At 43.7% G+C, this 12,008-nt stretch overlaps 1 protein-coding gene across 1 annotated transcript; it reads left to right on the forward strand.

Moving 5' to 3' along the window:
* Positions 1 to 997: 997 nt before the first annotated feature.
* LOC120651403 lies at positions 998 to 3,215 on the forward strand. The gene is made up of 3 exons (XM_039928881.1): positions 998 to 1,431; positions 1,592 to 1,872; positions 1,945 to 3,215. The coding sequence occupies exons 2-3, from the start codon at positions 1,610 to 1,612 to the stop codon at positions 2,228 to 2,230; spliced, it is 549 nt and encodes a 182-aa protein (XP_039784815.1). The 5' UTR covers positions 998 to 1,431; positions 1,592 to 1,609; the 3' UTR covers positions 2,231 to 3,215.
* The last annotated feature ends 8,793 nt before the right edge of the window (positions 3,216 to 12,008 follow it).

The raw sequence follows: 12,008 nt of genomic DNA on the forward strand, positions 1-12,008 counted from the left end.
TTTTACTTTTCCTTTTAATTTCATAGTCTAAAAATTAATTTGTAAGGACAGGTCATGACCCGTTTCCATAGAAATTATTTCTAGGAACGGGTCATGGCGTAATTAATTTGGCGTGAGTGCGTGACTCTAGGGATGGGTGATGTGCACGTTACCAAACTTGCACATAGCATTAATTCTAGCTGCGACAAGCAGGGACGGTACTGCGCCCGCCTCTAGCAATAGCTTGTCAACCTCCCCTGAAAATCCTTTTCATAGTAGTGATATTTTACACAAAACATATAATCTTAGAGAAAAAGTTGTGACAAACAAATTCAGCCATATTTAATTGAAATATATAACTTTTCCGTCCTTAAAAGAAATAACATAAAAACATACGAGTCATAGTTACATACGAACACGACTTTTTTACCAAGAAATAACACAATATGTATTGTCTGAACATGCAGCATTTTTCCCTTCAACGTTGCCAAGTTGTTTGGTACTCTTCACCAGACCAGACCAGATCTGATCCATATAGACCACCGTGGACCACAGTCACATGGTGCTCCAAAATAAAAACAAAATTTAATTTTCCTTCGTTTTTTACAGGTAATAAAAATGACCGCATCTTGTGCTACTCAATCTAAGCTGTTCACACTCATCTTCTTCTATATCCATCCTAAAAAAAATATTATCTTGGTCATCGAGATTCTCTTCTCTATACCATATTCTCTTACACCCATCCATCCTCTAATTTGTACTCTACCAACTACCAAAGGTAGAGCCCACATATTAGATTTTTTTTTCATTTCTTCCCTCTGCATCTGCACGTCGCTTCCCATCCAACTTGGGCCCCGTTTAGTTCCCAAAAATTTTCCTACAGTACCCGTCACATCAAATCTTTCGACACATGCATGAAGTATTAAATATAGTTGAAAAAATAACTAATTACACAGTCTAACTGATTAGCACGAGATGAATCTTTTAAGCCTAATTAGTTCATGATTGGACATTATTTGTAAAATAACAACGAAGTGGAGCGGGGCACGGAGCGGCGTGTGCAAAGGAGGTCTGCGAGGGCCGGTGGCGAAGCCCAGCGCGGTGCGTTCCACCTCATATGGAGGAGGTGCAGTGGCAGTAGCACCCCCTCCTTCCTCCTCCACCGGCTTGCCTCTACTCCGGCCGGCAGCGCCGCCTACTCCCTATTCCTCCCTCGCGGGCGGCGGGCTCGGCTCTAGCGCGCGGCCGCCAGCAGCGAGGCGTGGCTCCCCTACTCCCTCCTCCTCCCTCGCAGCCGGCGGGCTCGGCTCCGGCACGTGGCTGCCGGCGGTGCGGCGCAGCTCACCTTCTTCCTCCTCCTCCCTCGCGGGCTGGGGGCGAGTAGGGAGCGGCATCACCCAACTCTGCCCCTTCGACTGCAAGTGCTCTTTCTGAGCTGTAGAGTTGAAAAAAGTGAGCGCACTCAAATATCGCAAGATCAATTTCTGATTTGTATTTTGCTTTGCCTGACAAAATATATGGTAACCGCATGTAGATTTGTTCTCTAATGACATTAAAATTTGGATCTTCGTGTTTGCTTGATTACTTCCTCATGAGCATGATTTATGGTCAGGTGTTGTTGGTCCCTGCCATGGACAACTACCCAAGCTCGTTGCGAAGGTTCTTTATGATGGAGGAGGAAGACGATGACATGCATTTCTTGCTTGATGATGATGAAGCGGAGGTGGCGACATACAATCTCCTGGTGGAAACTGAGAGCTCTCGCCTGCATTGTCGAAGTGATGGTCCACCAAAGGTTATTCGGCCGAGGGACCTTCCTTTTGGTCATAACAAGATCAAATCTGACTACTTCGTTCCAAATCCGGTATACAATGACAAGCAATTCCATCAAAGGTATAGATGTGCATATTTTGAGTAATGATAACCCTATGTCTGTAGTGCCTCATATCAGAAGTGTTGTTTCAGGTTTCGGATGCGTCGTCCTTTATTCAAGCGCATTAAAGAGGCTGTTAAAAATCATGATGACTACTTCAAAAACAAATATGATGCCACTGGCAAGGAAGGACTATCTGCTCTCCAAAAGTGCATCTCGTCGATGTGCATTCTTGCTTACGGAGTCCCAGCGGATGCTATTGACAAGTATGTGTGTATTGGTGATTCAACTGCCAGACAAACTTTGCATAATTTCTGTCGGGTTGTCATTGAAGTTTTTGGCGAGCAGTACCTACGGGCACCCAACGAAGCTGTGTAGCTAGGCTTCTTCAAGAGGGGGAGAATCGTGGGTTCCTGGGGATTCTAGGCAGCATAGACTGCATGCGTTGGAAGTGGAGGAATTGCCCCACAATGTGGAAGGGCCAGTTCACGGTCAGAGGGAAGCATCCAACTATGATTTTAGAGGTTGTTGCATCGCATGATCTATGGATATGGCATGCTTACTTTGGCATGCCGGGGAGTAACAACGACATTAATGTTCTTCACAGATCCCCTGTTCTCCAGTTACCTAACGGGATGTTCAACCCCTGTGTCATTTGCAGTGAATGGAAGGACATATAACATGGGCTATTACCTTGCGGATGGGATTTAACCCGAGTGGGCAGCATTTGTTTAGACTATTCGTCACCCCATGGAACAGAAGACATGGCATTTTGCAACTCAACAAGATAGTGCAAGCAAGGATATAGAGCGTGCATTTGGTGTGCTACAAACTCGGTTTGCGGTGATCAGAGGACCCGGATATGGTTGGGACCGTAGCCAGATTAATGATATAGTGATGACTTGTGTTATTTTGCATAACATGGTAGTGGAAGATGAAGGAGCCCATGCTTGTAATGTTGATTTCTTGAACATAGTACAATTAGCTGTTCCGTACCGCAACAACCCAGACAGGGAGGCATTTGTTGCTGCACACCATAGGCTTCACGACCGAAACACGCACTATCAACTACAATATGATCTCATCAAGCACCAGTGCATGAGACTGGGATATGCTCAACAGTAGATGCAAAATTAGGTGGTCATCTAATATTCTCTGGTATTTTAACAATTATTAGGACTTCTAATATTCTGTGGTATTGTAACAACTATTAGAACTTCTAATATTATGTGGTATTGTAACAACTATTAGGACTTCTAATATTATGTGGTATTGTAACAATTATTAGGATTTCTACTATTCTTTGGTATTGTAACAAATTTGGATGATATCTTTGTGCTGAATTGCCATTTCTGGGGCTTAATTTGTTCATCTAGTCATGCTACATAATTTAGAGTCTACAAGATCTATCCATGCTGTCAAGCATAGCACAGAAGCTGATATGACATTGAGATCTCTCTCTGAATTTTCGAACAGCACACATGCAAATAGGGATGATTGCCAAAATTCTTGCAGAACATAAACACAAGTTGCATGATTTCCTTGTCACAAACACCAGTTCTAAGTCCACAAGTTAAGGTGGAATATCACACACTGATTACAAGCAACAAATAAGGTTCCAAGTCCACAAGCTTACAATAATATTACAATAGCACCAAATAAGGTTCCAAGTCCACTAGCTTACAATAATATTACAAGCAACAAATAAGGTCCAAAGCGCACTCAACAACAAACAGACATACCTAAACAAATAAGGTTCTAAGTCCACTAGCTTACAATAATATTACAATGCAAGGTTCATGGCCCCTGTTCTTTCCTGCGCCTAGCAGCTGCCTTCTCCAGAATTTCTTACTGAGTATTTCGTAATATGCTTACTGAGCTGGTGTGCAGGATTCCAGATTAATTGCAAGGATCCTTTCGTCCTCTTTCTTCTCCTTCTCTTCTGATAAGTCCGGCCCAGGTGGGGTTGGACGAAAAGCCCGACGCACCGATCCGGATTCCCCGAATCCCGCAATCTTAGCACCGGCATCCGAAATTTCGACACACCGATCTGGCCTACAACGCCACTAGGGCCTCTTGTTGTGCCTCGGCAATCTTAGCACCGCACTCCGGCGCACCCACTCGGGGAAAGGCCCAATCGCCCTAAAAGACTAGTCTGATAGGGGAAGGGTGGCTCTCTCTTTTAAGGTGGCTTTCTCCTCCCAAGCTAAGCAAAGTGGGATTATTCATAGGCTCACACGGTCGCCGCCCGACTACAACTGGACCACTTGGCCCATTTTTTGTTGCGTCTTTACCAACGGGTAATAGTGGAGGATGTCCTCATCATCTTCCTTGTCCATGTCATGCTTCTCACGCATGAGCTGAATCTTCTCTTCTCTTGCTCAAGTACTATCAGTGACTGATTGTGGCTTCGCATTTCCTCATAACGCTTCTCATCTATACAGGCAAGTTTCTAGAAATGATCATTTTTATGCACAGTTTCTTTTTGCATCATAGAAATCTTTTGCAAAGAAAGACCTTGCATCTTTGAAGCGTACTCCGTGGATGATGCTGACCCTACAGAAGATTTTGCTTTCTTCTTCACTACTTTAGATTTATCCCTGCCCGGAGGCCTCTTCTCCGCTGGTCCAGTAGGGCTAGAATTACCATCTCCAAGGTCGATGGTGCAGTCATGGCAACCTGACTTTGCAAATGATCTGACTTTTGGATCCTGCCATTTGGGCTCATCCTTCATGATCTCCCAACAGTGCAGGTACGCAAAGTTGCGTTGCAAGATACCCGCAAAATTAGATGTTGCATGAGTGGTCTGCAACAGCAAATAGTTGTCAAATTTACAATAACATGCATGAATTAGAAAATTGTATAGAAATAAAATAGGTCCACAAATCACAAACTTTATCAGCATCCGACATTCCGCTAGGATTCTCGTAAATGATATCAGCATGGAAGGGTGAGAACTTCTCCGCTTCAGCCTTGATAGTGTCTCAACGGCTCTGTAGAGATCTCACGGTCATTTCTGGGTACACTCCCCTCCTCAAGTTGTATCTCCAGCCATGACTTGACAAGGTTTACATCTTCTTCTGGGTTGAAATTGCTGCTCTTGCTCCTCTTTCCTTTGGAGGTTTCAGCTGGAGACACAGGATCTTGGTCCACATCTTCCTCATTGATTTGCATAGATGCGGCTGCATTTTTAGCAGGATCAAACAATTGTGGACTGTTGCTACCAGGCTGCATCATTGGGACATTTGGTGGAAACTGCAGCAACCCTTGAGGGAACCAAGATTGAGGACCTTGGTTGCCATACATGTATGGGTTCCAGGGGTATGGCAGCATGTTGCCACCTGGAAATCCTCCATGTTATCCATCATTCGAATGATTAGAACTATGTAAGAAAAGCATATAGTGACGGGCGACATCCCCCTAAGGTGACAGGCATCGTGCCCGTCACTTCTACATCGTCACTGTTTAGAACTGAAAGGTGACGGGTATTTGCACATCACCTATATCCCATAAAGGTGACGGGCATCAGCCTTAGCCCGTCATCTATGGTGGTTTTAACCCGTCACCTATGTCAACACATAGGTGACGGGCATCATGCTTTTGCGGGTTAAATAAATATTTATAGCGTGAATAAAAATCAAAAAAAAATTTATCCCACCGCGAATAAAATAAATATTTGCAGCGCGAAAAAAATCAAAAAAGTCATAAGTCGCGCGATTTTTTGCGCGCGTGTGATTTTTTCTAACATTACCAGGATTCGAACTCACAACCTCAACCTCGCGCGTACCCTTCTCTACCACTGGGCTACGCCATCACAAGTGACCAATAATGAAATATTTTTCTTTTATCATCACTTTCAAATGTCTTATATAACCCATTTCACAGCTATAACGATCTCAAATGAAAATCTTTTCAACTATAAAGTTGTAGATCTGGTCGCGGCCTACAACTTTCATATATACTTTTTTTATCTGCGGTCATTTGAAAATTTTGAAAATTTGAAATTCAAAATTTAAACCATGTATTTGTGTGCCAAAACAACCTCAACTGAAAAAATTGTCAACTACAAAGTTGTAGATCTGGTTGAGACCTACAACTTTTGTATAGACCATTTTTAATCTGAGACTATTTGATTTTTTAAAAATCGCATGTTCAACTATTAATAAAAAGTCACAAAGGTGCCGCGCCTTGATGTTGCACGTCACCTATGTCATCACGAAGGTGATGCGTTTTGATGTTGCCCGTCACCTTTTACTTATCAAAGTCCGTCACCTATACTAACCTTACAAGTGACGTGCTTTAATGTTGCCCGTCACCTATAACAAAAGTGACGTGCTTTGATGTTGCACATCATCTATGTCATAACAAAGGTGACGGGACAGAGTTTTAGGGAGGCCCCCAAGGGGTCAAATGTGACTTGCATCATCTTCGCGGGTCACCCATATAACAGAGGTGTTGTGCACGTCATTATAGGTTATTTCTTACATAGTGTAGGCTCCATCCTGAAATAATGATTAGGCTCCATCCTGAAATGACAGGAAAACACACATGTCAATGATAGCTATAACAATTGAAATATAACATCTAGTCCCAAGTGAAGTAGAAATGTCATCACTAATGGAAATATTTTTAGAACAAAAAGTTGGTTTGGGATTAATGCTTTGCTGCTGTTGTGCTACAAGTTCACTAGATTATCTAAAACCTGGTCATATCTAGCTTCTGATGGCTGAATCCGAAGTAACTGGCTTAACTAGGGTCAAAAATGCAACTGAGGCAATTTAGATTTTTTTTTCCTCTCTCCAACACTGAGCCATTAACTTATCTGTACCAGAAAAAAAGAAGCCGAACTTCATTGCTTTCAACACTGTCCTACATTCTCAACAAGAAATAATTGATTCCATCTTTAAACAAGCATTGTATATTTGAGTGCATGGTACACTTGAACTACGATCAAAAGCATGTTACCAACAAAATTGATAAGCATCTGCAGATTTTACACTCATCAACTGGGGTCTGCTATGTCTCCAAACAATTTGCTATCAAATGAAAGCCATCGATATTGAATTAATGCAAGTGGATATGACATTTAGTCTTGCATCCTTCATCTACTTGTGACTCGAATTCGCTTGAACTACTAGATCTTGGGGACAGGAGCATGCGGCCCGACGGAGCAAATCAAAAGCAGCGGACATACCTGAGTTGGGCAGGATGGCGGGCTGAGCGTGCAGTGGAGCTCTCCTCGGATTCGCCGCCGAAACAGGCGAACGTCGCCTCCGCCTCTTGCGCCCACGGCTGCGCACGGCTTCCTTCTCCAGGATGCCCTCGCAGCGGCGGCCTGGCGGGGGCGGACGGGCACCTCCAGTACAGGTGCGCAGGCAGGGGCAGATGGCCGGCGCCGTGCTCCGGCAAGCGGTAGTGGACGGGTGTGAGCAGTAACCGACCACAGAATATTAGAAGTCCTAATAATTGTTACAATACCAAAGAATATTAGACGACCACCAAATTTTGCATCTACTGTTGAGCAGATCTCAGTCTCATCGCTCGATGAGATCATATTGTAGCTGATAGTGCATTTTCGGTCATGAAGCCTATGGTGTGCAGCAACAAATGCCTCCCTGTCTGGGTTGTTGTTGTACGGAACAGCTAATTGTCCTATGTTCAAGAAATCAACATTACGAGCATGGGCTCCTTCATCTTCCACTACCATGTTATGCAAAATAACACAAGTCATCATAATATCATTAATCTGGCTACGGTCCCAGCCATATGCGGGTCCTTTGATCACCGCAAACCGAGTTTGTAGCACACCAAATGCACGCTCTATATCCTTGCGTGCACTTTCCTGATTAGTTGCAAAATGTCGCGTCTTCTACTCCATGGGGTGACGAGTAGTCTTAACAAATGCTGCCCACTCAGGGTAAATCTCATCCGCAAGGTAATAGCCCATGTTATATGTCCTTCCATTCACTACAAACGACACAAAGGTTGAACGTCCCCTTAGGTAACTGGAAAACACAGGGCATCTGGGAAGAACATTAATGTCGTTGTTACTCCCCGGCAAGCCAAAGTAAGCATGTCGTATCCATAGATCATGCGATGCAACAGCCTCTAAAATCATAGTTGGATGCTTCTCTCTTCCGGTGAACTGACCCTTCCATGCTGTGGGGCAATTCCTCCACTCCTGGTGCATGTAGTCTATGATTCCTAGCATCCCCTGGAACCCACGATTCTCCCCCTCTTGAAGAAACCTAGCTACATCAGCTTCGTTGGGTGCCTATAGGTACTGCTCACCAAAAACATCAATGACAGCCCAACAGAAATGATGCAAAGTTTGGCTAGCAGTTGAATCACCAATATGCACATACTCGTCAACAACATCCGCCAGGAATCAAGCAAGAATTCCCATCGATGCGATGCACTTTTGGAGAGCCGATAGTCCTTCCTTGATAGTGGCATCATATTTCTTTTTGAAGTAGTCATCATGATTTTTAGTAGCCTCTTTAATGCACTTGAATAAAAGGATGACGCAGAACGATTATTTGCTCCGTTAAGCTTTCAATAAAGCTGGGCAATCTGCCTTTGGTCGAAAAATAAAGGATGACGCATCCGAAACTTGAAACAACACTTCTGATATGAGGCACTAGAGACATAGGGTTATCATTATTCGAAATATGCACATCTATAACTTCGACGGAATTGCTTGTCATTGTACACCGGATTTGGAATGAAGTAGTCGGATTTGATCCTATTATGACCAGAAGGAAGGTCCCTCAGCCGAATAACCTTTGGTGGACCATCACTTCGATGATGCGTGCGAGAGCTCTCTGCTTCCACCAGGAGATTGTATGTCGCCACCTCCGCTTCATCATCATCAAGCAAGAAATGCATGGCATCGTCTTCCTCCTCCATCATCCAGAACCTTCGCAACGAGCTTGGGCAGTTGTCCATGGCAGGGACCAACAGCACCGGACCATAAATCATGCTCATGAGGAAGTAATTAAGCAAACACGAGGATCCAAACTTTAATGTCATCAGGGCACAAATCTACATGTGGTCACCATATATTTTGTCAGGAAAAGCAAAATACAAATCAGAAATTGATCATGCGATATTTGAGTGCGAACGCTGGGCTTCGCCACCGGCCCTCGCAGACCTGCGCTGCTGACGCCACTCCGTGCCCCGCTCCACTTCTGCCTAAGGCGCGACCAAGCTGGATGGGGAGCGACAGGCAGATACGAGAGGGAAGAAAAGGAAAAAATAAACCTGACGCATGAGCCCTGCCTTTGGTAGTTTGTTTATAGTAGAGATTAAAGGATGGATGGGTACAGGAGAATGTGGTATAGAGGAGAGAATCTCGATGATCAAGACAATATATTCTTTTTGAGGATGGATGTAGAGGAAGAAGAGTGTGAATAGTCTAAGGCAGTATCATCCATTTGCGTACGAAAATGAGCATGACTGAATTTGTTTGGAATCTACGGTGATTGATTTAGACCAACGATGCCCAAAGTGTGTGAGCATCACGATTGACTCTCGCACGAGAACAGACAAAACCAAACGGCTTATAAATCGAATCCCTAAGCCAGTCTCAATGGAAGTTTCGAGGAGAGTTTCATGACATTACATATCATCAATTTTGCTGACATGTCAATGAGAGAGAATGATGTAGTTTCATGAGATGTGAGGAGAGTTTCATCATCGTGAAACTCATCTCGCACAGTTATTAAGTTCTCAGTCTAAATAATTGTGCTCATGAAACTCCCACTGAGACTGGTCTTAGGTAACAGTTACCTAGTTTCATGTGATGAAGTTCTAGGAAACGGTCTCTTTCCATAGACAATTTCAGTAACCCTAACAAACAAAGTGCCAAGCCTAACAAACAAACTGACCGAGTTTTAAGGGAAACAAACTAGATCATGAAGCCATCGCTAATGAACTGATATTGCAGAATTTTTGAACCGTCATTCGCATCCCCACATAACATAAGGTAAAATCAGCAACGACATGAATAGTACTAGTAGAGCCGAAAAAGGACGCCCTACCACGAATCGACCTATTTTTCTAGAGCCAAAACTCTAGAGAAATGGTCAAAAATACCTTAGGGAAAGCATTTTCCTAAAAAAAATGGTAAAGAAAGACTTCTAGGGAAAACTTTGACAGGAAACAAGGATTGCCCTATGGTTTTGACTAAACCCCTAGGGGAAGTTTCGCTAGGAATCGTTGGACCCTAGGGAACCTGCCTAGAAATAAAATGCCACCCCCGACCACGAGCGTCACTGACCGAGCTCCTGCTTCCCTGCCGTCCTCCTTCCCCATGCTCCCCTGCTGGCCCCACGCGTTGCCAAGCCCTATGCCACTGGTTCCGCCCCCTACACCGCCAAGCCCACACGCCCTGGTCTTCCTGTATGCCCAACCACCTCTCCCAGCCTTATCGAGCACCTCCTTCTCCCTAGCGTCGGCCGAGTCGTGCTCCTTGCCGCAAACGCTGCCTGCGAGCTGGAAGCGGAAGACGAAGATAGCATGCTCGGGCGGGGCCACGGCTGCGGCAAGCACGGCGGAGGCAGGGGGCGATGCTTCACTCATGGGAAAGAGCCAGTTCTAAGAAACAGTCTCTTGGAAAATTTCAGTAATCCTAGGGAAACACGTGGATTCCGGTAGTGATGTATGTATCCCGCTATTTAATTTAGCAAAAAGTATATATGTTCCGTTGACATACATTGTTTGAAATTAAGTAAGAGCCAAAAAGGCCACCTCACTATTAATTTCATTCTAAAAAATTAAGAAAGAGCTAAAATAGCTCCAAATAAATAATAATTGTTCCATTACACTACAAGAAATGTGGTGATCTATGACGAAAATTTTATAATATTTTAATGGAGCGTCACAATTGCACACAATCTATGACGAATTTGAAGGTATGGACCCTAGGCCCAGAACTTTATGACGTTTTATTGAATTTGTCATAATTGAGCCCACAAAATATGACGTTTTATTGAATTCGTCATAACTGAGCCCACAAAACATGACGTTTTAACATTAATGTCATAAAAATCGTCATAGCTATTTTAACTATATGTTTTAACATTTTTCATTTTCAATTCAAGTTTTTGCTTCTCTTATTTGATCTTTCATAAAAATCATGAACTTTCATTCAGTGTCCTTTGTTTGCAAGACAATTGCTATTATTAGATCTTTTTTCTACGGCTTATTTGCTTCTACTAAATAGAGTACAGAAAAAACATGCTTTTGCATGACAATGGGTAATATAACTTCATGTTTTCTAATATTATGGTGAACATAAGGCTGTGTCCAAATATTAACTTCATTTTTTTTATGGTAAGCTTATTGACCCAAAATATGGTTCCATATTAATTTTTAGAATTGTTTCACCAAATTAAGATTTTATTATAATTATTATGTGGGAATTTGGAGAAAGAAGTTTGAATTATCACTAATAAGCTTATGAATATTTCATCTATCTCCAAGACACGGGCTAGAATGAAATATAGTGTAATTTAAGAGAGATGGAAACATGACTTTGACCTGCAAACAATCTCTAGTTTTATTATTTATGGTTTAAGTTAGTACAAAATCTTAAATACTATAGTGTTATTCTATAATAGAAATTGTCTACAATTTTTATTCCTATCCCACCATGCCAAAAGCGGGAGCTTCAATTTTTCACAGCCCACCACCTGCTGTAGCATCTACCGCCTAACTTACACATGCCACCGACATGTGGTCCCCATCTCAAACAGACCCCACTCATCATACGCTTGGCAGGCGGCGGAGCTTGGTCGAAAGACCTCTCCTTTCTGTCTCCATGCGGCAAACCAAAGCGAATCCCGCCAGGCCAAAAACACTACCACAAGAAATTGACTCTCGTGCCCCTGTGGTGACCAAATTTACATACACCATGGGAGGGTAACCTGGTAATTTGCGACCGCACTACCCGCACTCAATTACAAGATGCGCCAGCGCCACCTGCATCTCATCCCCTCAGTTCGGCCAAACCCTAGTTCACCTCCCGCCGCCGCCTCCCGCCACTGCCGCCGCAGCTAATCCACTACCCCAACCATCGTCTAGGACCACATCGGCGCCGCTCCGTCCCAAACGCCTCACCCGGCCTCCGTCTCCACCTCCGGCCGCGCCCTCC

This window comes from Panicum virgatum, chromosome 9K (assembly GCF_016808335.1).
Source record: "Panicum virgatum strain AP13 chromosome 9K, P.virgatum_v5, whole genome shotgun sequence".
In the NCBI taxonomy this organism is placed as follows: Eukaryota; Viridiplantae; Streptophyta; class Magnoliopsida; order Poales; family Poaceae; genus Panicum; species Panicum virgatum.

Coding starts and splice junctions, on each gene's coding strand:
- LOC120651403 (XM_039928881.1), top strand. CDS start 1,610: ATGGACAACTACCCAAGCTCGTTGCGAAGGTTCTTTATGATGGAGGAG. Junction 1,873..1,944: donor GACAAGCAATTCCATCAAAG/GTATAGATGTGC, acceptor GTGTTGTTTCAG/GTTTCGGATGCGTCGTCCTT.